The 26,977-nt window shown below is 49.6% G+C and overlaps 12 protein-coding genes across 12 annotated transcripts; 5 read left to right on the top strand and 7 right to left on the bottom strand.

Moving 5' to 3' along the window:
- Positions 1-206: 206 nt before the first annotated feature.
- On the bottom strand, positions 207-1,887 carry N7503_001966 (tannase; the record flags this gene model as incomplete). Its single annotated transcript, XM_057061513.1, has 3 exons — positions 207-1,515; positions 1,632-1,761; positions 1,866-1,887. 3 exons carry the CDS (start codon positions 1,885-1,887, stop codon positions 207-209), a joined length of 1,461 nt encoding a protein of 486 aa, XP_056925475.1.
- A 2,080-nt stretch (positions 1,888-3,967) lies between these two features.
- N7503_001965 (chitin binding peritrophin-A domain-containing protein) lies at positions 3,968-4,228 on the top strand (the record flags this gene model as incomplete). Its single annotated transcript, XM_057061512.1, has 1 exon — positions 3,968-4,228. One exon carries the CDS (start codon positions 3,968-3,970, stop codon positions 4,226-4,228), a length of 261 nt encoding a protein of 86 aa, XP_056925474.1.
- Positions 4,229-5,298: 1,070 nt separating this feature from the next.
- On the bottom strand, positions 5,299-7,248 carry N7503_001964 (glycosyltransferase family 20 protein; the record flags this gene model as incomplete). The annotated part of the gene is made up of 5 exons (XM_057061511.1): positions 6,746-7,248; positions 6,311-6,683; positions 5,887-6,257; positions 5,492-5,831; positions 5,299-5,440 (listed from the first exon to the last, which is right to left on the bottom strand). Exons 1-5 carry the CDS (start codon positions 7,044-7,046, stop codon positions 5,299-5,301), a joined length of 1,527 nt encoding a protein of 508 aa, XP_056925473.1. The 5' UTR covers positions 7,047-7,248.
- Positions 7,249-8,183: 935 nt separating this feature from the next.
- N7503_001963 (uncharacterized protein) lies at positions 8,184-9,265 on the bottom strand (the record flags this gene model as incomplete). The annotated part of the gene is made up of 4 exons (XM_057061510.1): positions 8,184-8,599; positions 8,656-9,015; positions 9,102-9,114; positions 9,185-9,265. The coding sequence occupies 4 exons, from the start codon at positions 9,263-9,265 to the stop codon at positions 8,184-8,186; spliced, it is 870 nt and encodes a 289-aa protein (XP_056925472.1).
- Positions 9,266-9,969: 704 nt separating this feature from the next.
- On the bottom strand, positions 9,970-12,750 carry acoA (aconitate hydratase ACO1; the record flags this gene model as incomplete). The annotated part of the gene is made up of 5 exons (XM_057061509.1): positions 9,970-12,181; positions 12,269-12,288; positions 12,390-12,461; positions 12,569-12,586; positions 12,715-12,750. 5 exons carry the CDS (start codon positions 12,748-12,750, stop codon positions 9,970-9,972), a joined length of 2,358 nt encoding a protein of 785 aa, XP_056925471.1.
- Positions 12,751-13,908: 1,158 nt separating this feature from the next.
- N7503_001961 (putative C2H2 finger domain protein) lies at positions 13,909-14,374 on the top strand (the record flags this gene model as incomplete). The annotated part of the gene is made up of 3 exons (XM_057061508.1): positions 13,909-13,949; positions 14,026-14,205; positions 14,263-14,374. 3 exons carry the CDS (start codon positions 13,909-13,911, stop codon positions 14,372-14,374), a joined length of 333 nt encoding a protein of 110 aa, XP_056925470.1.
- A 426-nt stretch (positions 14,375-14,800) lies between these two features.
- On the bottom strand, positions 14,801-15,952 carry N7503_001960 (uncharacterized protein; the record flags this gene model as incomplete). Its single annotated transcript, XM_057061507.1, has 4 exons — positions 14,801-14,884; positions 14,938-15,286; positions 15,385-15,724; positions 15,793-15,952. 4 exons carry the CDS (start codon positions 15,950-15,952, stop codon positions 14,801-14,803), a joined length of 933 nt encoding a protein of 310 aa, XP_056925469.1.
- Positions 15,900-18,836, top strand: N7503_001959 (DNA-dependent ATPase RAD54; the record flags this gene model as incomplete). Its single annotated transcript, XM_057061506.1, has 5 exons — positions 15,900-15,925; positions 16,248-16,911; positions 16,979-17,062; positions 17,114-17,237; positions 17,290-18,836. The coding sequence occupies 5 exons, from the start codon at positions 15,900-15,902 to the stop codon at positions 18,834-18,836; spliced, it is 2,445 nt and encodes an 814-aa protein (XP_056925468.1).
- Positions 18,837-19,154: 318 nt separating this feature from the next.
- N7503_001958 (MDR family MFS transporter) lies at positions 19,155-21,026 on the bottom strand (the record flags this gene model as incomplete). Its single annotated transcript, XM_057061505.1, has 3 exons — positions 19,155-19,888; positions 19,941-20,344; positions 20,398-21,026. 3 exons carry the CDS (start codon positions 21,024-21,026, stop codon positions 19,155-19,157), a joined length of 1,767 nt encoding a protein of 588 aa, XP_056925467.1.
- Positions 21,027-21,447: 421 nt separating this feature from the next.
- Positions 21,448-23,809, top strand: N7503_001957 (uncharacterized protein; the record flags this gene model as incomplete). Its single annotated transcript, XM_057061504.1, has 4 exons — positions 21,448-21,788; positions 21,838-21,868; positions 21,927-22,415; positions 22,526-23,809. 4 exons carry the CDS (start codon positions 21,448-21,450, stop codon positions 23,807-23,809), a joined length of 2,145 nt encoding a protein of 714 aa, XP_056925466.1.
- Positions 23,810-23,922: 113 nt separating this feature from the next.
- On the bottom strand, positions 23,923-25,080 carry N7503_001956 (putative sarcosine oxidase; the record flags this gene model as incomplete). Its single annotated transcript, XM_057061503.1, has 1 exon — positions 23,923-25,080. One exon carries the CDS (start codon positions 25,078-25,080, stop codon positions 23,923-23,925), a length of 1,158 nt encoding a protein of 385 aa, XP_056925465.1.
- Positions 25,081-25,553: 473 nt separating this feature from the next.
- Positions 25,554-26,855, top strand: N7503_001955 (cystathionine beta-lyase; the record flags this gene model as incomplete). Its single annotated transcript, XM_057061502.1, has 2 exons — positions 25,554-25,757; positions 25,818-26,855. 2 exons carry the CDS (start codon positions 25,554-25,556, stop codon positions 26,853-26,855), a joined length of 1,242 nt encoding a protein of 413 aa, XP_056925464.1.
- Positions 26,856-26,977: the final 122 nt, after the last annotated feature.

Here is a 26,977-nt window from a genome sequence, read left to right as displayed (position 1 = left end):
GCGCAATCCTGTTTTCAATGATTGTCGTAATTCTGCTTCAATCAGGACTGTAGATTGTCACCGTATCTAAAAACTGAACAAGGAGTATGTACTATATCATAACAATGTGACAAAAGAGTATCCTAGGCTAGTTGTAACCGGTCACGAGAATGGGAAAACATTCGATAACCCAAGCCAAACTATGCCAGAATTTCTTCTTGAGTAATTTAGTAGACAGGCAAGGGAAAAGCGTCAAAATCGTATATCCAAGTATCATACGAGGCCTTGTCAAAGACACAGTGCATGATAGTTCCGTTGTTCTTCCAAAGAGGACGTAGAGGCCAAGCACACAGCTGCTGCTGGTCACCTTTGTGATCGCCAGACAAGATAGTAGAGTTAAGAGTGACAGGCATCTCCCTCTTGTCAACCCAGTCGATCAGTGAACCAAGGCTGGTCTGCGGGAAAGGAGCGTTGGGCTGTAGGGACTTGGTGTCACAGTGAGAAGCACCAGGGACCAAGAAAAGGCGGTACCAGTCATTGATGCTGCCGGTGCCCTCCGCGAATGACTCATTCCCATACATAGTGGAGCGAACAGACTCGTGGAAGCGGACGGAAGAGGCAGGGGGGATGCTGTTGTCGGATTCACCGTGGTAAGAGATGATCTTGCCGCCAGCAGCTTCGAAGGGGCTCAGGTCAGACCAGGTGGTTTGCAAGACATCTTCGTAGCGTTGCCAGCCTTCCAGCATCCAATCACGGAGAGTATCGTAGGTGACGCCGTCCAGGGTGGAGAGGTTGTCCTCTGCGAGCAGCTCCAAGCCACGAGTAACCCACTCACCACCGAGTTCAGAAATATCTATACCCCATTTTCCAGTAGTATAATCATACACAGTTTCGGCATCGGTCATCTCACAGCCATACTGGTACCAAAAGTAAGCTCGGCGGCCATCGCTGTCCATAAAGCCATTATAGATTATGGCAGCTAGGTCTGCACCCTCCTTAGTCACGATACCGTTTTGAGCAGGATTAGCGGCGGAGGGCATTTGTCTCTTGCGCAGAGTTGCAGAGGTGGCAGCACAGTCGTAGCTAGCGCCGATAGTCGAGTTGAAGTCGAAGTGAAGCTTGCAGAGATCGGTGCGTCCAACAAGACCATCCACCTTACCATCAAGAGCGTCACACGCAGAGATGGTGAGGTTCACAATCTTCTCCAGTTCGCAGTACGGTGGAATGTATCCAGCAGTTTGCTGAGCAACCTGGGGGAATAGGTGATTCACCTGCTGCTGACCGTAGCGAACTGCAGGGGCACCAATAACGGCACCATCCCACTCTTCGGGGAAGCGCTGGACTTGACTGAATCCTTCACGACCACCCTCAGAGCACCCTTGATAGTATGCGTAAAGCTTCTTGTCCGAGATGTCGTAGAAGTTCTTCGTGAGTGCCTTACCAATGGAAGACATCTCATGGTGAGCCTGGTAACCGAACATGTACAGAGCATCCAGGTTGGAAGTTCCGTTAACCAAAGGAAAGACATCATCGAAGCTGGTAGCAAAACCACCGAAGCCACCATCCGTTCAGCCGGTAGCAGCGCCGTATATCACACTACCAGGGAGAGTCTCTTCGACGTTGATAGCAAAACCGAAACCACCAGTAGAAACCCAACGATTCTGGAACTGCTCTGGGTAGGAAGCCAGAAGTTCAATAAGACCTTGTCGTCCTTGCCGCGGTGGGAGTAGGTCATGGTGACATTGCAGTAGTCGAAAGTGGCGTCGGGGTAGTACACCTCATCTGTGACGGTCACGTTGTAGACAGGGTTGCGGTGACCATAGAGCCAGAGGTAACAGTTCCTGGAAGCAGGCCATGCTTGGGGATTGCGGCTGCAGCCAGCACACCGAAGTAGGAGAGGTTTGGCATTGTGGAAAGGATACTATAAAAAAGATTGAAGGGTTCAAAGATTAACAGGTAGATAAGAAAGAAAGACCAGATGCTGATTCTCGAGCGACAAGCGCCCTCGGTTTTATAGATACAGGTAATTAGCTCCATGGTCCCCATCAAGGTTGCTTGGTTTCACTGTTGCCATGGAGGTACGTAAGTAGATCCATCGTCCAAGCACACGCGGAGCGAGAGCCCACCTTGACCTAGTATCAGCTGAATAAGACGCACGCGGGCTAAGCTTGATACAAGATTAAGAGACCGAGAGGTCAAAGAGGGGTCGAATAGGAATCAAATGGGAAACAGACTAGCTTTCCTGGTAGCTATGAAAGTGAACAAGCAGGTGCGCCTAGCTCTTTAACCACTGAACGAGCAATTCTCCCGGGACTTCAAGAGACCAGAAAACCAGTCTGCTAAGTCGAGGAAACTTATTATGGTGAGAATTGAGGCCAGGGGAACGCCTAAGTCGCGTTCCTGCAACTGACTCCACTTTTCAGGAACAATCTGCTGAATATGCTTATCCCTGGTTTTATGAAACCATCGGACCAGACTACTAAAGAAGCCTATGGCAATGTTGATCATTTAAGAACTCTCGGCGTAGAGTGGAAGAGATCCTGAACCCATCAAGGAAGTAGTAAAGCTTTGCTTTCTTGGTCCAACCCTCGAATCGGTCAATCGCTAACTCACTGGAGAACAAGGATCAGACATTCTACCACCAGACACCTATACTCCGGACTCCATATATTGTTTATGGCGTTGTCAATAGGCAGCTAACATCTTGGTTTCATCTTCTGTCTCATACAATCAACCTTGGGCCCAAAACTATCATGGATCGAGACCGCAAGGCTTGACTGTCATATTATTTTTACGGAGAGTCCGCCAGCACCGAGTAAGTGGATCCAGATAGGTACAGATACTTTCAGTGATCCACGAATGGTCCATTTCTTGCCCAACATAGTTTAGTCTCCGCAAGGACGAAGCGCCACCTTTTGGCATGTGTATAGTTAAACCGTCCCTCTGCTGACTAAGATAAGGCGAGCGCCGTATTGGTCAGTGGGCGACGTTTAACTAATGTTCGCGATGTTAAACATTGACCTCAAATGCTTATCAGGATTGAAATTGTGATCATCTGTAGCGATTAACATGGAACGCCCTGCTTCAGTCCTGATCTTACTGGCTCTAGTGATTTAAATATGGATATCATACAGTGTGACGTCTAAACCGTCGATAGACTGCAAGTACCGGTATGAGGCGTCACCTGCTCAAGGTATATCTTCTTGCTGGGCGGAAAATGCATCGTGGGTTTTCAGACACTAGGTCTGACTCGGTCTCATCTCCGTTCCCAATTCTGTTGTGAGCCTGAAGGGACTAGGGCCATCAGAGTGCCCCAGGGCTTCGTGATCTGCAAGGAGTTGCATGGCATGCCCCTTCCAGAAACCCTTCATGCAGCACCAGAAAAAAGATCACACAGTATTTTCTAAACGCAAATGGTAGGATGCCAGTTATTTCTATTGTAACTGTAACAATATGCAAATATTCCCGTCTAAGACAGTAAAGTTCTGGCTGTTTTTAGACTTCATTCTCAGTGCTACCACAAGGTCCGCAAGAGACTCCCGGCTGGTGAAAACAAAGTATTTGTGGCGTGAAAGCCAACAAATATGAATCGGCGGTGCCATCCACCAATTGGTGAATTGTCTCCAAGCCACCAAATGTCACTTAAACAAAACAATGAAGGAAACGGCCGGCCACAAGGGATGGCGGCTACTTCGGGTTCAAATTCTCCCGGCAAACAGGGTAAGTTATGCTGGGGAATACCTTTACTACCGTCCATACATTTCCCCACGATATACTGAGGGCAGCCTTTACCGATGGCAGGAATGTTACGGAATCCTATAAAGTCCGAGGTAGCTCACCAACCAAGACGATTTTCACCACCATCAACTTGACAATCCTCCAGCCTCACTCTCTACAATAATCCTTAATTATTCAGATAATTCAAGTGTGTCTTAAGCTCCTTAGCTCAACTCATCTGACACTGGCTAATCAATCAATAGCCGCTACAATGCAGTTCTCCTACCAAGTGATCACCACCTTCATGGCCTTCGTGCTCTTCAACTCGGTTGGCGCCGCTCCCGTCGTCGACGGAACCGATGCTGCCGCTGGTGCCGCTGCCTGGGCCGATCCCACTGACTGCCACCGATTCTACGAGTGCCCTCCCGGTGGAAAGCCCGTCCTGAAGACCTGTGGCCCTGGAACCGCCTTCCAGTCTCAGACCAGTGTCTGTGACTACGAGCACCTCGTGGCTAGCTGCTGGCACCACTAGAGGCTGCGATAGTACGGCCTTGGAGTATGTTAATTTGGTGATTGGATGATATGGCGTGCTAGGGAGGGCTCGACCGATCAACAGTTACACTCTTTTGTATAAGCCTTATTAATATCCCGATGTATTTCAATGATCCCACTAGTTGCCAAAATAATATGGAAATTGTTGACGGTCCTCGCGACTCGTTTTCAAAACCGCTTGTAAGTCCTTGCTACTGTAGACATGTTCAATTACGGACCGGGCCGGCCCACAAGATCATAACTGCCAGGCGTTTGCCTAGATATTCTATATCATTGCTGTTCTCATAGATTCAATGCTTCCAATACGGGAAGAAAGATATTCGATGTCAAATAAGCCGCGCTTGACTAGGATCAGCCACCTTCCCTATTCCAGAGTTCAGTCTGTCCCGATCCGGGGGGCAAGGACGCGCCTGTTTTAGGGCGAAGGTAGCCATCAATACCGGATATTGATACCGACCTATCACGGTTCGTTGTAGCTGACTGCGATTGTTGTTTAGATACTATCACTACAAAGTCTTGCTTTACATAATCTCCCTCTCTCATGATCAAGCGGTATATGTCGGCCGCCACTAAAGACAAGCGTTGAAACGATAAAAGAACTTCCAACGTACGACAAAAACACAAACTGTGATCAGACTGTAGAACCCAAGTGCAAGACACCTGATGATACGGAAGCTGGAAACTGGATTTTGCAAATGCACCTGGGCACCTGTGTTGCTGGAGTGCATTGTTGTCAATAGCAACCACATGGGTTTATGCAGGTAAAGAAAGATCTGTGATATCTGAGCCTCTACTCAATTGACAACTGCTTCCGAGGTCTGCAAATACATTTTGAACATGATCAAGAACAGCCGAGAGGATATCTCATTTTTTTTTTATCTAGATGAGTAGGGGATTATTCTTCGAACCGAACGTAAAAAAAGAAAGAAAACGAGACCCATACAGCCCAAAAAGCACAAAATCACAAGACTATTTCGCCACATCCATGTCGTGAGAGCATCTAAGTTTCATTCAACGTGTTTATCCCAGAGCGGAGTTTCTACAGTTTGACTATTCAACTCCTCTGGGCTCGGGAACATCGCTATCACTGGCGGCGTTGTCGGCAACGACGAGTTTTTTCGCCTGGAATTTATCAGCAGAGTGGGCTGAAATCCGAGTGAGCTCGGTGACGAAGGACTGGCCCCAGAATGCACTAGAAGATATTGTTAGCTCTAGTCAAAATGGCTTAAATGAGTTGACGTACCTGGTGTACTTGGACACATATTTGTCCAGCTTATGGAAATTGAGAGCACGCTGCTCATCACTCATGGTGACAGCTTCTTGGTAGGCACCGGCCAACTCCTCCGTGTTCCATGGGTTGACAATGATACTGCCGTTCAAACTCTGGGCAGCGCCAGCAAACTCGGAGAGGACCAGGACACCGTGGCGCTTCTGCTGAGTAGCAATGTACTCGTAGGCGACGAGGTTCATGCCATCACGGGTAGAAGACACAATACAAGCATCCGAGACGGCATAGAGAGCGATGAGCTCATCAAAGTTGACAGACTTGTGGAGGAAATGAATCGGCTGGAACTCAACCGTGCCTGTGAAACGAACCAATTAGCAATTGTCATACGATCGCAGAACGTTACTACATACCAAATTTGCCGTTGATTCGGCCCACTAATTCGTTCACCACAGCCCGCAGGTTCTGGTATTCCTCGACATCTTGACGACTGGGAACGGCGACCTGTACCAAGACTACCTTTCCGACCCACTCTGGGTGGTCACTGAGAAAGACCTCCAGGGCATGCAGCTTCTGCGGTACACCCTTGATGTAGTCCAGGCGATCGACACCGACCATGAGCTTGACGCCTTGGAACTTTTGCTCCAGCATGGCGATACGCTTCTGGACCTTCTCCTTCTTCAACCCCTCCTTAAACTTCTCAGGGTCGATTCCAATGGGGAAAGCTCCGCAGGTGATAATCTTGCCCTGGAACTCGATACCATTCGGTGTAGTCGTAAGGCCCCTGTATTCGTTGGTCAGTTGACGTAATCCACCCCAAGAAACGATGGTACATACAGCAAGCGCGAGCAACTGCTCAGGAAATGCCGAGTGTAGTCATATGTATGGAAACCAATTAGATCACAATGCAAGACACCCAAAAGCAGCTCGTTTCGGACGGGCAAAATTCGGTAGATCTCGCTACTGGGGAACGGGGTATGCAGGAAGAATCCGATCTTCACGTTCTTCTTGCTATCGCCAATCTCCTCGCGAAGCATCTCCGGTAGCAACATGAGATGGTAGTCATGCACCCAAATTAAGTCGCCATCCTTGACTTCCTTGGAGATCGCCTTGGCGAACAGGCGGTTCGCTTCCTTGTAGGCTTCCCAGGCGGACTCATCGAAGGTGATCTCGCCGGGGTGGTAGTGGAACAGTGGCCAGAGGATGGAGTCTATTGGGGAATGCCATGATGTCAGCGTCTGCTCCACAATATCCGATCGGGTTCAAACTGACTTGAAAAACCATTGTAGTGTCGGTCGGCGAGTTCATCGTCAATGAAAACAGGCACCGCGCCGTACTCCGCCTTCAGGCGCTCCTTCATCTCCGGAATCTCAGCCTCGGGCACCTCTAATCCGGGCCATCCGTACCACTGAAAGGTCGTGGATTTGGAGAGACCACTTAATCCGCTGACCAGACCTCCCGACGACATGGAAAAATCATACTTTCCATCTTCTGATCGTTTGATGGTGATGGGCAAGCGGTTCGAGACTAGCAGCAGTCGGGCTTCATTCTTGGGCTCTTCAAGGGACGGCATGGTGGCGGTAGGCTCGGTGGCTCAGTGCTTTGCGCCTTGAGTAGTGATTGTCGGATCAAAAGCCTGATGCTTGCTATTGGTTTGGCGAAGGGATGAGAGGGGCAATAACTGCAGTTGAAGCAACAATGTGGTCAGACCTATGCTTGCAATTCTGTAGCGCGGGGAATAGGGAACCAACCGGGATGATCGACTGATCAAGATGCGGTGAAGCCAAAATAAAAACAATTTAAACGTGAGATTCTCCACAAATATCAGCTTCTCTTCCTTCTAGCACGCGTCCCCTGAGTATGCAGGTCCAATGTGGTGGGGGTGTCGAAGAAAAAAAATAAAGGGAAAGAAGTAGGTGGCAGGTGGGGGGAAGACAGGTGAGGTCAGCGCCCCGAAACTTGGAACTTTAGCTACGGTGGAGCTCTTCAATAACACTCACATCAGATCATGATATAAAAAAAGGGATCAAGAAAGGGGGGAGGGGGACTATGAGGAGATTTGGGCTTTTTAATATTTCGCGCTATTATTGTATTGACTTTATGATGATCCGTTCAATCAAGTTGGACAAAAATTACAGGATTCGCCGCGTTCTGGCCCGATTCACGCTCCATGATTGGACTCATTAATACCAGAGTACCAGCCACTTAGCATATGATTACAGGCACTATCTTAATGGGAGTACATGTTCATAATGCCTTGGATAGCTGCCCGACATCTTCGATGACAATGCGCTGACGTCGATCCTACCCGTAACATACGTAGTTCTGGAATTCCGTAGATCATTCTCTGTCGGTGTAGATCCATATGATATCTATGTCTACTTACCTAAACCTCGTATCTAGCTACCTTCAGGGCTAGTCATATGTACCTCAAACACTGGAAAAATTGTGAACCAGGCAGGATTTACCCGGAATCCCAGTATTTCAGCATGGGCTATAATCCGAATCTAGAGGGTTCCGGTTACCAAGTAGATGCAAGACGCTTATTCCGGAACTACATAACCTTGGAACCCGCTCTCCCCCGACAAAAATGCCCTGAATACAACCTTGAAATGCCATATCATAAAGATATATACATAAATATTTCCCGGATTACTTATCCAGGAACCCTGTAACCTAAGTACCTCCTTGGGGTCCCCGAACCCCCGCCTTACAATGCCGACTTCTCTCCGCTTAACCTCCACTCCCCCGACTCCGGATCATGTACCGTCTGCCCCTCATCCTCCAATTTTAACAATACTTGCAGAATCCCATTTGACGCGGGCAAATGGAGGCTTTCAGGTACATCCCGGTAAATCTTTTTCACCAGCTCTAACGGTGTCCACGCCTTGCGCTCGGGTGACGGATCTCCTGCCGCCTCTAGCTGCCCATATCGTAGTACCCGAAGCACCTCGTCTTCCCGTTGCTGGCGATGCTGGATATACTCGCTGACGCGAGCACTCACTTTCTCAAGCACAGCCCCATGGCCCGGGTATCCGCGGCCTGTAACCCGATCTCGCATCCGGTGAAGGCTGTCCAGGTAGACTTTCAGGTCTTCGAATACAGCTGTACCGTGTCCTAAGATATCTGTTTCATATCAACATGGGTGATTGGCGGAAAGTAGAGATTTGATTGCAACTTACTATCCCCTGTAAACATCGCATCTTCTTCCTCCAATACAAATGCCATGTGGTCCACTGTATGGCCGGGTGTATGAGCGGCTACTAGCGTTGCCCCTTCTACGCGAAATACCTGTCCATCTTGGATATCGGTCTGTCCTTCATCCGGCTGATGCTTGAAAACTTGAGCTTGCGGGCAGATCCTCAGTAGATCTGGTAAGCCATTCACATGGTCGTGGTGCCAATGTGTAAGAAGAGCCTGCTGCACCGTGGCTTTCTCTTCGGACAGGACGGATTCAAGACGGGCAGCCCACGTGGGCTTGCCCTCGCCCGTGTCAATGAGGATGCGCTGATGTCCACGGCCGATTAGGTATGTGTTGGTTCCTGGTTCCGGTGAGTGAGGGGTCGCTCGAGCCCAGCCCAAACCAGGGGAGGGGAGGGGCGCCGAGTTACCATGTCTGGTCACTTACCTTGCAATGTAAACTAGAGAATGTCAGCCACCATTGTTGCCCAACTGCTCTATTTCTCTTCTGTTTGTTTTTTCGCCACTTACCTTTCCTGGATTCCCGCCTAGAATCCTGATCACGGATGCACTGAGGCGTTCCACCTCTGGAAGAGGAACAAGCTGTGCCATGATGTATAATAGTGAATGATGAGTTCGTATGGACCAAGTGTTGAGGTCCTATTATTAATCGCCGAAAACCGGGAATGTGGAGGATCTGTTGGTATAGGATCTCCGGGGTAAATGTAGTCCTAAGGGTCCACTGCCCCTCTCTGCTTTATGTGCTTAATTGCGGAATTGTCAAAGCCGATGACGCTTAGTGGGAAAATGGGTTCGTTTGCGGGGCAGATGCAACGGGCCTCGGCAGCTTATCTCAGCTTCATTTGGTGTTTACTGGTCACCGAGGTGAAGTTCAAATGTATGTACGGAGTAGATGGTAGAAAATGTGAAGTAAGACGTTTACGATGGACAGATTTGAACATAAAGGAAATAGTGTATGCATGCTATCCTGGCACGTACTGAGATATAGGGAAATCGAACAACTATATCCATTGAACCCACCCAAACTATCGGGAATCCAACGCGAGACCAATAGGCCTAAAACAAAAGATCATGAAATTTTTCCCAGAGCGCAACTCCTCATATCCAGCTCAAAAAAGGAACACATACGCAAAAGGAGTGACGACCCCCACTCGTTCCCCTGGGAGGTCTGTAGATGTCACTCCGTTCTCTTTCTGGGGCGCTGAAACACACGAGAGAACGTAGTTTACACGGGGTTTCTCAGAGAGATCCCTGGAACAAATAGAAACCAAATGTTGATATCAAAGATTAAACATTTAGTTGGAAGCGGCCTTGCGAGCCATGGTGTTCAGGGCAGAACCGTCAACGAACCACTCAATCTGGGACTCGTTGAAGGTGTGGCTGAGCTGAACATCGAAGGCATCACCACCAGCGGCGGGGTGGACACGGAGGGTCATGGGCTTGCCAACCTCGATCTGAGTACACAGAAGGTCGACCTTGTCGGCGGGCTTGATCTTCTCGTAATCGGCGGGGTCGGAGAAGGTCAGGGGCAGCATACCCTGCTTCTTCAGGTTGGTCTCGTGAATACGAGCGAAGGAGCGGGTGATGATGGCAAGACCACCGAGGTGACGGGGCTCAAGAGCGGCGTGCTCACGGGAAGAACCCTCACCGTAGTTCCAGTCACCAATGACAACCCACTTGATACCGCGGGCCTTGTAGTCACGGGCAGTGGCGGGAACGGCATCGTACTTGCCAGTGAAGGCGTTCTTGACCTTGTTGGCCTCACCGTTCTCCTCGTTGATGGCACCGATCAACATGTTGTTGGAGATGTTGTCCAAGTGGCCACGGTACTTCAACCAGGGACCAGCCATGGAGATGTGGTCAGTGGTGGTCTTACCCTGGCACTTGATCAGGATGGGGATGTCAGTGGCATCCTTCTTGTCCCAGGCGGCGAAGCCAGCGAGGAGCTGCAGACGGTCACTGGTAGGAGAGACAGCGACGTTGATGGAGGCACGGTCGGCAGGGGGAGCCTGGTAGGTGTCCATACCGGGGTCGTATCCACGCTCGGGGAGACCGTCACCAGTGGGAGCCTTGAGCATGAAGTCATTGCCCTCGCTGTCCTTCAGGGAGTCAGTGAGAGGGTTGAAGTTGAGGGTACCGGCAACGGTCATGGCGACGACCAGGTCGGGAGAGGCAACAAAGGCGTGAGTGGCGGGGTTAGCGTCGTTACGGCCAGTGAAGTTACGGTTGTAGGAGGAAATGATGGAGTTGGCCTCGCCCTTCTTCACATCCTTGCGGTCCCACTGACCAATGCAAGGACCGCAAGCGTTGGCCAAGATGACACCACCGTACTCCTCGAGGGTGGCGAGCTGACCGTCACGCTCGATGGTAGCGCGAATCTGCTCGGAACCGGGGGTGATGGTGAACAGAGACTTGGACTTGAGACCGTGGTCGAGAGCATCACGGGCAATGGAGGCGGCACGGGACATATCCTCGTAGGAGGAGTTGGTGCAAGAACCGATCAGACCGACCTTGAGCTCCTCGGGCCACTTGTTGGTCTTGACAGCCTCCTTGAACTTGGAGAGAGGGGTGGCAAGATCGGGGGTGAAGGGACCGTTGATGTGAGGCTCGAGCTCATCGAGGTTGATCTCGACGAGCTGGTCGTACTCGGCACCCTCATCCTCACGGAGCTGGGCAGCGTACTCACGGGAGAAGTCACCAATGTTCTGACGCTTGGTGGCCTTCAGGTAGTCGTACATGCGGTCGTTGAAGGGGAACATGGAGGTGGTGGCACCAATCTCGGCACCCATGTTACAGATGGTACCCATACCAGTGCAGGACAGGGAGTCAACACCGGGACCGTGGTACTCAATGATGGCACCAGTACCACCCTTAACGGTCAGGAGACCAGCGACCTTCAGGATAATATCCTTGGGGGTGGTCCAGCCGGACATCTTACCAGTAAGACGGACACCAATGACCTTGGGGGCCTTCAGCTCCCAGGGGAGACCAGCCATAACATCGACAGCGTCAGCACCACCGACACCGATGGCGGCCATAGCGAGACCACCAGCGTTGGGGGTGTGGGAGTCAGTACCGATCATCAGACCACCGGGGAAAGCGTAGTTCTCAAGGACGATCTGGTGAATGATACCGGAACCGGGCTTCCAGAAACCGATGTTGTACTTGGCAGTGGAGGAGGCAAGGAAGTCGTAAACCTCCTTGTTGATATCGTTGGCACGAGCCAAATCCTTCTCACCACCAACCTGGGCCTCAATCAAGTGGTCACAGTGGACAGTGGTGGGGGTCTGGACGGAAGGCATGCCAGCGGACATGAACTGCAGAATAGCCATCTGGGCAGTGGCGTCCTGGCAAGCAACACGGTCGGGGCGGAGCTTCAGGTAGGAGGTACCACGCTCGATCTCCTGGCCGTGGGGGTCGTCAAGGTGAGAGTAAAGGACCTTCTCGGCGTAGGTAAGAGGGCGCTGCAGGCGAGAACGGACAATGTTGAGGTTCTCGTTCATCTTCCTGTAAGCAAGATCATGTTAGTCAACTTCACCATACTATGCAATTTGCATTTTATTTCTTATTGTTTTCAGACTGGTGAGATCGTACTTGTAGTTGATGTAGTTGCCCTAATGTGATTCATCTTGATTAGCCGCTGTTCGCTGTTTTCGGACTAGTCGATGTTTGAATCGTAGCCGGCTATCGTGGGAAGAGGCTTTAAGCCACTCACCTTCTCCTGAATGGTCATCTCGACCTTCTTGTCAAGGGGGTCAACGGTAGCGTAGGCCCGGGTCCCGAAAAGCTGGAAGAACCATTGGTTAGTATGCTGCGAATCTCATGTACCCCATATCTGGAGTGACGCAAGACCACATATTTATGTGGCACCTGCATTGGACTTGTGTTGCTTACAAGACGGGACTTGGGGGCCTGTCGTAGAGAAGAAATGTTAGCATCATTGTACTTTGTCCGGAGTCATGATCCACATTGGAGAATCTGGGAGGATGCCATGAGCGCATCGCCCATCTCTTCCGATGAGGTAGGGTGTGACGACGTACCAGCGCACCGGCGCGCGCAAGGCGGGTGGAGATCATGATGTCCAAAAGCTAATTACCACCTTCACCTGTGGTAAGCTTAAAGCAGAGTGGAGAGTGGAAAGGAAGAAGAGAAAGAGAAGAGAAAAAGGGAAGCTTGGAGGTTTTGAGTGGGAAGAGAGAATTGTGCTCAGCCGAACAGCCGTAACTCGCTGTTACCCCAGCGATACGGTACGCGTATTGTGGTTTGGGGGTTCCCGCATGCGCTCGACCACCCAGACTGGGGATTCCGCTCCACGAAAGTTTTCACACCTGTCTCTGCAGGCAGGAAGGTGGGAAAAATCGGCATCTCTAAGTCACGGGCTTCCGAAGCTTCCGGCTATCTTTTCATATACAATATCACATTCATTGACTCTCTAAATGCATGGGGAAGCTCATCAACCCAAATTGATGCTGGTGTAATGGCAATACACGGCATGTGACGGGCCCAAAGCGGGCCACCAATCAGGGAATTTGCAATTACAACGTTCATAGTAATCTCGAGTTGTATCAGGTTAAACAATATTTTTGGGACTCGGGCCAAGGGACTTTACTCGGGTATGACTATTCGGTATCTTCCCCATTTACCCGCAAGGTATCAAGTTCCCCATTGCATGTGGGCTGGAGATCATCCCGAATCAAGGGGAGTGGCTTTGGACTTACCACTTATTGATGAGCCGCACTTCGACGGTCATTTTTGTAGGCATATAATAGCTAATATTGTTCGTTTTTGCACATTCTCATGATTCATATCTGGCCTCTTCCGTGTTGTTGTCTCGGAACAGGAACATCGTCCGCAACAGGGCCGGAGCAACATGCCGCGAATGCAAACGTCATAGGGATAAAGCATATCCAAAATACATTTCATACGATACGCTAGCAGAATAAATTACACTGAAAACCGGTTACACTGCTGAGCCGAGGCGTGCCGACGGGACTCCCGCGTCCATGGCCAAGCACTGAAACTGCCAATCAAGTCCGATGCGTTTCAATCGCTCGCTTGCTCCACTCAGTCAGCGGAAAAATCCCTCCACGACTTCGCCCTTTGTTCTTCCTGGCGCTTGTCCCGTTCCCCACTCCGCCCCATTATCACTCCGGAAATCGGTGATAACTTTTTTTGCGTTGAAACTCTCGATCTTCAATTTTTTGTGTCGGCAAGCAAGCCGAAGTCTAGCAAAAATGGGTGCTTTGCGCAAAGTCAAGAATAAGCGTCGCACAAGGTACGTTACCTAACGACTGAATTTTTTCGACCCCTCCATGTGTGCAGACGCTAACGTACGACGTTTTACTCTGCAGAGACTACGACCAGGTCATCGCCGATATCCAATCACCCCGTCACCTGGAACTTTACAAGGAGTCTAAGGATGTAGAGGATCTACCAGGACTTGGACGGCATTTCTGCACAGAATGCTCCAAGTGGTTCGAAAGTGACTACAACTTGAAGGCGCACACCAAGGGCAAGAACCACAAGCGCAGGTGAGTTGTGAGCTCTTCATCTTTGTGCGACCAATCGCTAACGGTCATATTCAATAGGGTCAAGATCTTGAAAGAAGAGCCTCACTCCCAAAAGATCGCTGAGGCCGTTGTCGGCCTGGGTGTCGACAACTTCAAGCGCCCTGAAAAAGACACCGAGATGCAGCTCTAAACACGGTGCCTCGAATCGCCACATAAAAAGGGAAAAGCCACCCAAGAGGCAAGAAACCTCTCGTCGCCACTCAGCTCGGTCTGGTCGACATGGTCAAAATACGAACGTCCACGCATGATTCCCATGCCCACTTGACTACTGCACCTTGCATAGGTGGAGTCCTCACGTGAGGTGAATTTTTTTTATATGCCGAAGACCGCCGGATCTGTGTTCTGCCGGTTTACGGGGCCGCGAAACCGCCGGTTCTCGGATGAAACAACGGCGTCCTCGAAATTTATCCCCTTTCCTGGCAAATACCCCGGAGTAATAATTCCAATAGAAATCCCTCAATACCAAATAAAAGAATCTAACCTGAATCGGGTTTCGGTATACATGCTCATTGTTTGGGACCCCCACACACTATCCATGCGATTTAGTTGTAGACATCTAGGTACGTTGGGTCATCGGCTCGAGGCTCAATGGCTGGCGTGGCTGAGTAAAGCTTTTCATCAACCACTCATATGCCGCCCACTGATTGCATATTAGAATCAGCCAATCAGAAGTAGTATTTTGAAATAACTCACCTGGACAGCATTCACAATAAAAGCTCGTATGCTGCAGACGCCCAGTCCTCGGTAAAAGGGCCTCAGGCCCTCAGCTCGATAAGCCTCTTTGGCAATTTGAACTGTGGTTAGTGTCTGGCGCGGGCGTACAAGAGGTTGGCGTTCTGCAGAACCCGGAAGTGTATGCACATCATGCGCATCATGCATCGTCTGGGCTTGGAGTCGAGTCTTGATCATATCCAAGGGGAAGACTGATCCCCAGGTTACAATTCCGGCAATGCCACCGCAAAGGAGGACCTTCATGGCCGATTGGTTGGAAGTCTCATTTTCAGATGTCATAAGGCGCTTACAGAGCTCATAGGACCAGAAACTATAGCGTGTCAATTGCCGGTTAACATTGAACGCAACTTTGGAAGCTCAAGATAAAAGCGATCTAAAAGCAATTTGGGGAAAGGGGCGGTTTCTTACTAGAATCCATAGCCAATTGCATCTCTAGCACTTGTGACACCTCCTGCGTAGTAAAGTCCTCGCCAGCCACGGTGCCGATATATATCCTTGGCAACGGACCACGAGGAAACCTCCGGACGAGAATCCATCTGCGCCCGACATTTGATAAATTCAGTTGGAGCAGAGATAGTCCAGCTAGCCAGTCCGCCAGCGGCACCAGCAACCCATATTTTATACAAAGGCACCCCCGAAGGATTGGTAGGGTCTACAACGGAGTGATCCATAGTCATCAGCAACCGATTATATGCCATGAAGAGAACTGCATTGAGGGCTCCATATCCAAAAATCGGTGCAGCCGCACCTGAATAAATAGTTAGAGCATGAAGCAATACAGGTCATAAAGGGACCTATGGTGTGGTGAAAACGAACCTCGAACGAGCGAGCCCGCCTTCTCTATTCCGGATAGGTGGGATGGCGGGACATGAGCCGCATTGCCCGCCTGGAGCCGAACCTTGATCACATCTAACGGGTTTCCAATGATAATTCCAAGGGCACCACTAAGGTAGCCCGCCCAGAAACCCGAATCCATGCAGGTTTTGTAGTGATGTGGAAGAGTTCTATTTCCCCACTCTCTCATTTCCCCAGTTCCCGTCTAAGGTTGTACCTCGGCGGGGTGATTACTAGATCACGTGACGGCGTGGCACTTTGGTGTTGTAGGCAGGCGCGAGTCTTGGCTGAGTCAACGCGTCGATCACCTTCCATCTTTTACCAAGAACGCCTGGAGAGTGTTTTGTACAAATGACTGTAAATTGTCTGATATTCACACACTGTAATCATGTATGTCTCTACGTCCCCCTTTTTTGATCCATGCTGACAAACTGAAGGTATCGTGCTAAGCCAGCCGCGCCCGGGACCGATGGTGTCAAAACACCGCTGCAGCCCAAGTCAATAAACTCATTGGACCGACTCTCGAAACCATTTAAGTGCCCAGGATCGGCGACCTACACACGAGTATCAGAGAAACCGGCACGAAAGCGAAGAAAGGTCAATTACGCAGATGCTGATGGCAGCACGGAAGATGGAGCGGAGAAGCCGTACACAAACGATGATCGATTGGCGTTGGCAACACGAGAGGTGAACAAGTTCCCGGTATTTAAGCCTAAGGACAAGGATGCGGCCTTCCGACAAAGGTTCTCCATTCCTTTCATTAATAAGAACACCGATCAATACAACCCTGGTCGTGCAGCGCCCACCTTGGGCATGCGGCAGGGCGCAACATTCGTTGTTAAACCACTCCATGATCCCAGTGGAGAGCTTGCGATTGTTCTCTATGACCCGACTGTTGACGATATCGAAGAGCCTATGCCCAAGGACCCGGAAGCACCAAAGGAAGACGACGGCCCGAAAATAGAGGAACCGCTGGTACATAAGAGTTTGGCAGATATTCTTGGCCTGAAGAAAAAAGTGGAAGAGCGGCCGAAGGTGCCAGTGGTGATCGATCCCCGACTGGCGAAGGTTCTCCGACCACATCAAGTGGAGGGTGTGAAGGTACCATACTCTGCCCCCATAACTCCTGAACCGTGAGTTGCAGACTAACACCACCGGATCTGTCTAGTTCATGTACCGATGTACAACAGGAATGGTTGATAAGAATGCCAATGGTTGTATTATGGCAGATGGTATGGGGTTGGGTAAAACGGTATGACACATGGACGTACAGACATTTTTTTCTTCAGCTGACGATTTTCAGCTCCAATGTATCGCCTTGATGTGGACATTGATCAAGCAAGCCCCGGAAGCCGGCAAAACGACTATTCAAAAGTGCGTGATCGCCTGTCCGTCCAGTTTAGTCGGCAACTGGGCAAATGAATTAGGTAGGCGTTGATAATATGTGGCTACTGATCTCTCACCTGACATTCTCGACAGGAAAATGGCTTGGAAAGGATGCAACAACTCCCTTTGCAATCGATGGGAAAGCCTCCAAGGCCGAGCTCACCCTTCAGATCAAGCAGTGGGCAATTGCATCAGGTCGCGGGATTGTCCGACCCATCCTCATTGTATCTTATGAAACTCTCCGCATGTATGTGGACTCATTGAAAGATACACCGATTGGGCTATTGCTATGCGACGAGGGTCATCGACTCAAGAATAAGGATAGCTTGACATGGACAGCTCTGAACAGCCTTAACGTGAACCGTCGGGTCATCCTTTCCGGCACACCCATTCAGAATGACCTATCGGAGTACTTTGCTCTGCTTCACTTTGCTAACCCTAATCTACTGGGATCTCAAGCCGAATTCCGCAAGAGATTCGAAATACCCATTCTGCGCGGCCGAGATGCTGCCGGTACTGAAGAAGCTCGAAAGCTAGGTGATGAGCGTCTCACAGAACTATCCGGGATTGTGAACAAGTTCATTATTCGCCGAAGCAACGAACTCTTATCAAAGTACCTGCCTCTGAAATATGAGCACGTGGTGTTCTGCAATATGGCTCCGTTCCAGTTGGACCTGTACAACCACTTCATCCAGAGTCCGGAGATTCGAAGTCTGCTTCGAGGCAAAGGCAGTCAGCCATTGAAAGCCATTGGTATATTGAAGAAGCTTTGTAACCATCCGGATCTCTTGGACCTTGCAAAGGACCTTCCTGGGTGTGAGCACGCATACCCCGAGGACTTCACGGCACCAGAGTATCGAGGACGCGACAGAGATGTGAGGAGCTGGTACTCCGGAAAAATGATGGTACTAGATCGCATGCTTGCTCGGATCCGTCAAGATACCAACGACAAGATTGTTCTTATCAGCAATTACACCCAGACTCTGGATTTGTTTGAGCGACTTTGCCGGTCGCGTAATTATGGGAATCTGCGGCTGGATGGCACAATGAACATCAAGAAGCGACAAAAACTGGTCGACAAATTCAACGACCCCGATGGCTCTGAATTTGTGTTCCTCCTTAGTAGTAAAGCTGGTGGATGCGGTCTGAACTTGATTGGTGCAAACCGACTTGTGTTGTTCGATCCTGACTGGAATCCTGCTGCAGACCAGCAAGCTTTAGCCCGTGTATGGCGTGACGGACAAAAGAAGGACTGTTTTGTTTATCGCTTTATTGCGACTGGATCCATCGAGGAGAAGATTTTCCAGCGTCAGTCTCACAAGCAATCTCTTTCGTCTTGCGTGGTGGACTCGGCGGAGGATGTTGAACGCCATTTCTCATTGGAATCGCTGCGAGAACTTTTCCAGTTCAAACCTGAGACTCGTAGTGACACGCACGATACTTTCAAGTGCAAGCGATGCCGGCCGGATGGAACGCAAATCGTCAAAGCTCCAGCCATGCTTTATGGCGATACAAGCTCATGGAACCATTTGGTCAATACTGGGGAGCAAGGACCACTGGGCAAAATTCAAGACTTGCTCATGCGGCAGGAGGCTGGTGAACGGGATGTGTCCGCTATATTCCAGTATATCAGCCATTAATAGGCCCAAGTTGGCCAAGATATTATCTTGGATCACTAGGACACACAGCGGGCGTTCTATTGGCATATTTGACCGTTTTAAGCCGGCGTTTGTACGGTCAGTAGATAGACTCATGTCTTATTGGTTACGTTACTATGATGAAGCAATCGATTTTTCCTTAGGTGACTTATGTGTTGCGGTGGCATATACTACTTATCACAGCTCGCTTGAAAAGCATGCCTCGAGATTATTGAACCTGAACTGCCCTATATAAGCTCGCTACAAGTTCTGTTAACCCATTGGCTATATGAATGACTTGCGTTGATGGATGCAGGGAGCCTACTGATCACGTTTCCTCTCGGCATTATCAGTAAGCGTCTGGCTAGATTCCCTAGTCGCAGCTTCGTCGGTCTCACCCACACCATTGCTGGTTCCGCCATGCTCCGGACCATCTTGACCATTTTTGCCCTTTTTAATACTCTTCCACTCCATACCAACAGAGCTGATCAGAGCAACCAATGTCAACCCCAGAGCGGTAAAGAATATTCTCCTACAGGCATCATTATATGCCCGTTGAACCATTACAACATCTTCCGACGGCACGACAGAAACCAAATCAGTCGCGCCTTCATTCACGACCAAACTTGTGTCCAGGCCCGGAACCCCACTCAGATGCGAAACGAGTATATTACTCAGAATTGTTTGTCCAACCGTGGCGAAAATACTCCCACCAAGTTGCTGGAGGAAGAACATCAGCGCAATGCCGATTGGTATATCTGGTGGCGGAAGGATTCTTTGCACAACCAGTCCACTAAGTTGCATCCCAAGACCGAGGCCGAAACCCGATATAAATTGATACCCAATCCAATGAGATGAACTGGTATTGAGATCGAAGGTGGTCATTAGGCCTAAACCTATCGACATGATGCTTGGACTGAGATACATGACTGGAACGTAGTATCCGATTCTCTGCGTGGCTAGACCGCCGATAAAGCTCGCGACGACGAGACTGAGAACTAGTGGCAGAGTATATATTCCGGATTTGACAGGATTGACTAGTTTGACGGTTTGGACTGGGCGAAGTTAATATGTGATGCTGCAGATGACAATTGGGGCATTACTCACACCAGATTGGAACGTAGTAAATCAGCATCATCATCGCGCTAGATGTGAAAAATATAAATACCGCTGCGCTGAGAATACTACGACGAGTAATAACTCTTGCAGGGATTGTGGCTGTTTCAGGTTTCCAGACCTGAATTGCGGCGAAGATGAGGATCAAGACCCCAAATACGACAAACAACGCGATGATGCGAGCGCTGTTCCAGGCATATTTTGACCCACCCCATTGGAAAGCCAGAAGAAGACAGACCATTGACGGTATAAAGAAGAGCATTCCCAATGGGTCCAGGCGTTTGATATGCACCAGAACTGGAACAGGTTCATGCTGAACTTTCTGTGGATGCCAGATGCAGGTCATAGCCAGCAAACTAACCGCCCCAATCGGCAAATTGATATAGAAACACCATCTGTGACCGAGTCAGTGACAAACTACAAAATTTCGTGCTTCATGACAACCCACCTCCAAGTGACACTACTGGTGAAACCTCCACCAACCAAAGGACCCATGACCGAAGCAATTCCAAACACAGCCCCAAACAAGCCTTGATACATCGGTCGCTTGTGGAGAGGTACCAACGGAATGATGATCAACATGCATCCAGAGAAGATTCCCGCAGAAGCAAATCCCGCAATAGCACGTCCTGCAATGAAAGCGTTGGAAGTAGGGGCAGCACCACAAACTGCTGATCCAATTTCGAAGACAACAATTGAAGACAAGAATACCCATTTCATATCGTAAAATTTGTAAATTCGTCCAAAAAGTAGCTGTGATGATGCGCTGGCTAGCATATAGGCTGACCCATACCAGCCAATATCGCCCAAGCTGTGGAATTCATCGGTGATGCGAGGGATGGCCGTGGCGATGATTGTTCGGTCTAGTGCTACCAGTAACAGCGACAGAAAGTTGCATAGCATTATTAGCCAGAAATGGAGTGTTTCTGGCTGGTATTGGCTTCCCGCAGGCCCACCAGGTGGTCCTGGTGGTGATGACGATGGTTGGGGACTTGTTGTAATTGTTTGTCGTCCAGAATCATCTTGTTTTTCAATCTCAGAATCCGTCCCATCTTGATAGTGTGCGGGCCGTGTCATTGTGCCCAGTTTATAAATGCAGCCAAAGTCAGAAAGTGAGAAGAAATGTTGAGGAATATAGTTGATCTTGGAGTTATGATGCTAGCATTCCTTTGTCGCTGGGCTCCAATCAAGGGGATTTCGGCCTATTCACGGCATTGGCCCGTTCCTTGGAGGAACATAGCATTCCGATCTTCAGAACAAGTTTTTAACGGTAATCCTGAAGCTAAATAAATCTCGATCTCAACGTTTGATGATGAGACTCATACTACCCCTTTTGGGTTAGTGGTCACGGGGAAGATGGCAGTCGGCCCCGAGCGTCATGTTTCGGGACCGACATCACCCTTTCTCGCCGAATCATATATGGGCTCAACGCTTACCTGTTGTCATCGATTCAAACTAAACGGCTGATTCAATGAGCGGGACCTAATCAATCCCAACTATGAGTCTGCCACGAGGCAATTCTTGCATTCTGTGTCAGCAGCGGAAGGTCCGATGTGATCAACAGAAACCCTGCTCGGGTTGTGTTCGAGCACAGGTCGAGTGCAAGGTTGCGCCCATACAGCCACCGCGAAGAAAAAAGCGGAAGACCCAGGAAGATGATTTGATCGATCGGCTCAGGAAATATGAGGCGCTTATGACTCGAAATGGCGTCAACTTTACTTCAATTCTGGATAATGACCGTGAGAGAACCGCGTCGGAGATGGCCAGTGATATACAGAATCCCTCCCCGGGCTCTATTTCACCGAAGACTGCGGATTCTCGGGGAGCAGTTCGTAAAAAGTCCGTATAACTTCGGTCTCTAACGGTTCCGAGCACTAATGTGATACAGAAGTTCTAAATGGGCTGCATACTATGACGAGGTTAGTTGGCTCGCTCATTCTTTATCCCGCTCTTCTAGGCGAACCTGACCGTATTTAGTATCAAACTCACAATGACCTGCTACATGGCTCCGATGATGATGATGAGCACGAGCAGCCAAAAATTCACCACGCTTTCGACAAGATGTTCGAGAATACTAATGACGGATTTCCGTTCATGGTCGGGGGCTCGAAAAGTCAAATCACCCACCTTCATCCACCAGCAATCCAAATCTTTCAACTGTGGCAGATCTATCTCAACAATGTCAATCCTCTTTTGAAGATAAATCATGCTCCCACCCTGCAGAACCAGATCGTCAAAGCTAGCGCCGACCTTTTCAACGTTGCTGAGCCTCTCGAGGCATTGATGTTTGCCATGTATTTCCTATCAGTGACTTCCATGCCGAATGAAGAAGTTGAGGCAGCTTTTGGAGTTTCGAAAAAAGAGTTGTTGGCTCGGTACCATGCAGCCTCACAACAAGCTCTTATCAATGCTCAATTCATGAGCTCAAGCGAGCTGACGACACTACAGGCTTTCCTTTTATACCTTGTAAGTCTAAATCTGCGCTTTATCTCAAGTACCTGCCATGCATGAGTTCGCATGTGATCCCCGTCCGGACAGAAAGTAGCTTTTTAATCCTGATTCATATTGGACTATAGCTCAGTATATGCCGTTCTGTTGATCCGCGATCTCTTTTCTGCTTGATCGGCGTCGCGGTGCGTGTAGCTACCCGTCTTGGTATACATCGAGATGGCGATCAATTTGGACTTCCGCCATTTGAGGCAGAGCAACGCCGAAGACTGTGGTGGCAACTGGCTATGCTTGATAAGCGCATAGCTGAGCTGACAGGATCTGCTATAACGGCCTTGTCATCATCTCGGACTGACTGTCGACTTCCTCTCAACATTAACGATTCAGATCTACACAAGAATACCAAGACCCTTCCAGTACCATTCACGGGGTCGACCGAGATGCTCTTCTGCCTTACTCGTGTAGAACTTTTGGTCTCGACTACCCCGAGCGGCCTGCGACCCGATCCATCGATAGTGAGGAATCGACAAAATAACGAACCCCTTGTGCCACCGTCTAGTTTCAGCCCTCCCGAAGTGAGCACCTCGCCTTTTCGCGGTCTCAATGAATACTCTGCCTATATCGAATCAACATACCTGGAATACTGCGATCCCAAGATCCCTATACAAAACTTCACATTGCTTACGGCACGTATATCGCTTTGCAAACTTCGAGTCGTGGATTTTATGTGCCGTGGTATCCCGACAACAAAGCTCTCTGATGAAGAGCGTGATGAACTCTTCATGACTTCTGTGCAAATGATTGAGTACGACGATGAGATCTATTCCACCGAAGAGCTTCGTGGTTTTCTCTGGTACACTCATTTCCAAGCTCCCATGCCAGGATTTTTCTTCCTCATGAGCGAACTTCGACACCGTACAACTGGGCCTCTTTGTGAGCGCGCATGGAAGGCTATTTTAAATGACCATGAGCATCGAAACATGGTTCGCAACTTGAAAAGTCCTATGCATACTGCCTTTGGGCAGGCAATTCTCAAAGCCTGGGATGCCCATGAGCAGGCCGAAGTCCAACAGGGGAAGAGCGTTGAATCACCGGAGTTGATCACTGTATTGCGTCGAGCCTATAAATCAGAAATGAAAACTTCACAAGTGCAATATGGCCTGGCTCAAGATTCAAACGCCGCCCCTACGTCTCAGTCTGGTCAAGTCGGTTCTACGACAGGAATACCAGCCTTTGGCAATATTGATACTGAGCACAGCATGGGGCTTCGGCCACCAGGGACAGATTTCGACGCCAGAATGATGTTTCCCACCTTGGACAGCGGGAGCCAGATATATGGACTGGGTATGATGGGCTACGAAGAGCCAAATTGGTCATATCTGACGCAATTAGGGTCTTTGGGGGACTACTAACCTACAGGAGGGAAATCAAGGTGGATGATGTATGGTGAGTAATCACGCTACGGCCGCGATAATTCTCTGTTGACGATCTTAAGACACTTTCAAGACTTATATACACATGGTCATCAAAGCTTGCTGTTCATTGTTGCAACCTTGGGGATCCCCCATTTCGAAATATCCTCATCGGTCCGACCATCGACCGCCAACTCTGCCAAGACACGCCCAAAGGCAGGCGCAAACTTGAAAGCATGAGCCGCACCAAGACCAATAATGATATCAGGAGCACTGTCGAGCGGACTGATGATGAACTGCCGGTCGGGAGTAATCGTATACTGGCAAGTGATCGTGCGAAGCGGAGTGCGCTCCTTATCTGGCATGAAACCATCCATGAAAGATGTGAGCTGCTCAAGCAACTGTGGCGAGTGAACGAACGTACGCTCCTCAGGACTCATGAAGTTGTTGGAATAATCGCGACCCGCTTTAATGGTTGGCTCGCCATAGCTGGGGAATCCATAGAAACAATGAGTTCCCTGCCAGATCCACACGGGAAGTTTGTCTGTCTCATAGGCAGATGGATTGGTGGGCTTATAATAAGTTACTTGCTCTTGCATAACAGAGACTGGGATATGCACTGAAAGAGGCGCAAGAAGCTTGTTGATCCACGCATCTGTAGCGAGAATCACCTTCTTCGCCTGGAATCGTCCCTTGGGTGTCTCAATCACAACACCACCAGATTTCTGAGGCGTGACACGCTGAACAGGCGTATTGTCTTTCAAAACGGCACCATGCGATCGTGCCAGCGATTGTAAAGTGCTAACAGTCTTATTGGCATGAGCGATCCCTGAGTCGGGCGTATACACTGTTATGACATTATCGGGGATGTCGAACTGAGGCCAACGCTTCTTCACCTCTTGCGCATCAAGTGTTTCGTAAGGCACATTCTGGGCAGCGAGGCTCTTTGTGAAGTCACTCGCTGGGACAGGTGATTCTGGTGCAAAGAAAACCACGCCGCCGGTCGTCGTTAACATGTTGTACCCGCTCACATTTTCGAGTTCGGCCCAGTCTTTGTAGGCTGATTTGGCGAGAGCGACGTATTCAGGTGCAAAATTTGATGTCCGAACAATGCGTGACGTGTCATGGGAAGCTCCGCGAACGTGACCGAGCTCGAATTGCTCGAATCCAATCACTTTCGCGCCCTTCTGGGCGGCGTAGTAGGCTGCACCACTTCCGAGGACGCCGAGTCCAACGACGGCGACGTCGTATTGTTCCATGTCTTGAGTCATTGCTTGATATGTGTTTAAAGAAAGATATCTATGTTTAGTTACAGCGAATTGACTTTGATTTTATGCTTTATCCTGGCCTATTGAGCACGGTGCTCATGATACCTTACCGTCCACGTGATGGCTCTCCCGCGGGAGTTTATGCTTGTTTCGATACTCCGCATAGTCTCATGACTTGATACCCGATATCTGGCGTTGCAATCAGACCTTAAAATGAGGGGTTTGCATTGACATGTCATAGATACGCGTAGACCGGGGAATCTCCGGTCACTTGATCGGCCGTCGGGCCGCCCACGATACGGGACCATCCGGCCTCATATTTCCTAAGTTTGAAGACTCGGACCCCAGGAGCTGCCATTTGGGCTGTAATACCTAGATGTAGTAAGAATTGTTATAAAATTGAATACTCATGAATTTTGCACCTTTCTGCACATACCAGAATTGCTTATTGCTTATTTTTACCCTCAGTATACATCATGGGCTCAATCGGAGATACCAACTTTGTTTTGACGGCAGAGGCCCTCAATAAGGCCCTGCCCGACATGCACCCTTCAACAAGAGGTATTCACGCCGACGACTTCTTCACACCTCACCGAGCCATCGCTCCTGGCATGCACACAGCGGTGAATTTCCGCTACGCACGAGACGCAGAAGACCTAGTCCCAGAAGAAAACAACGATGTAAGCCAAAGCATCGCTTCAAAATGCCATTTTACCCATTACTAACTCGTGCCATCATAGCCAAACAACCCAAATGACTCCCACGTATATTCCCGCTATACCGCTCCCAACTCTAAGCGACTAGAAGTCGTGCTACGCAGCCTCATGAGCGGCGAAGTGATCACATACTCGACCGGACTCTCAGCATTTCACGCAATGGTCATCCTCCTCAACCCCAAGAAGATCTTCATCGGAGACGGGTATCATGGATGCCATGGCGTCTTGGATATCATCCAACGATTATCAGGAATTCAAAAACTAGAGTTAACGGATGTTGATCAAGCTGGTCCGGGCGATATTATCCACGTCGAAACACCACTTAATCCAACCGGCGAGGCTAGAAACCTGGCTTATTACCGAGAGAAAGCGACTGCAAAGGGTGCATACTTAACAGTTGACGCAACATTTGCTCCTCCCCCGCTTCAAAATCCCCTCGATCTTGGAGCCGATATAGTGATGCATAGTGGAACAAAGTATGTCGGTGGCCACTCGGATATGTTATGCGGAATGCTGGTCCTTGCTCCTGAGCGAGTGAAGGAAGGATGGTTGAAAACATTACATACAGACCGCCAGTACATCGGTAGTGTGATGGGGAGCTTTGAGGGATGGTTGGGTATTCGCTCTGCGCGCACAATGCAGCTTCGGGTAATGAAGCAGGCAGAGACGGCTACGAAGCTTGCTGCTTGGTTACAGGACCAGGTGAATGATGCGAAGTCTCCGGTCTCGAAGGTTGTTAGTCATGTTCAGCATGCTTCGCTTCAGAAGGAGGATTTGGAGGATGGTTGGCTGAAGAAGCAAATGCCTGGTGGCTTTGGACCGGTGTTCTCAATTTGGACTCATAATCCGGAGCATGCGCGTCGGTTGCCGACAAGAATGTATGTTTTTCAGCATGCGACTAGTTTGGGAGGTGTGGAGAGTTTGATGGAGTGGCGGACTATGAGTGATAAAGGATGTGATAGGCGGCTGCTGCGGGTTAGCTGCGGTATTGAGGAGTTGGAGGATTTGAAGGCGGACATTCTGCAGGGACTGGAGTCGCTGCTGCGTGATTTTCCTAACTAAAGATTAATTAGAATTTTAGAGGGAGCTTTATAATTGAACACCACAGAATTAGTTGAGCACTCTCACTAACCGCATTCAAAGTAGCGCAGTAATCAATATTCAGAGAGGAATGTTATTGAGTA

The sequence above is a fragment of the Penicillium pulvis genome (genome assembly GCF_028828015.1).
Source record: "Penicillium pulvis strain IBT 33274 chromosome Unknown contig_12_segment0_segment0, whole genome shotgun sequence".
NCBI lineage: Eukaryota > Fungi > Ascomycota > Eurotiomycetes > Eurotiales > Aspergillaceae > Penicillium > Penicillium pulvis.
This window is presented reverse-complemented; position numbering and strand designations above follow the sequence as displayed.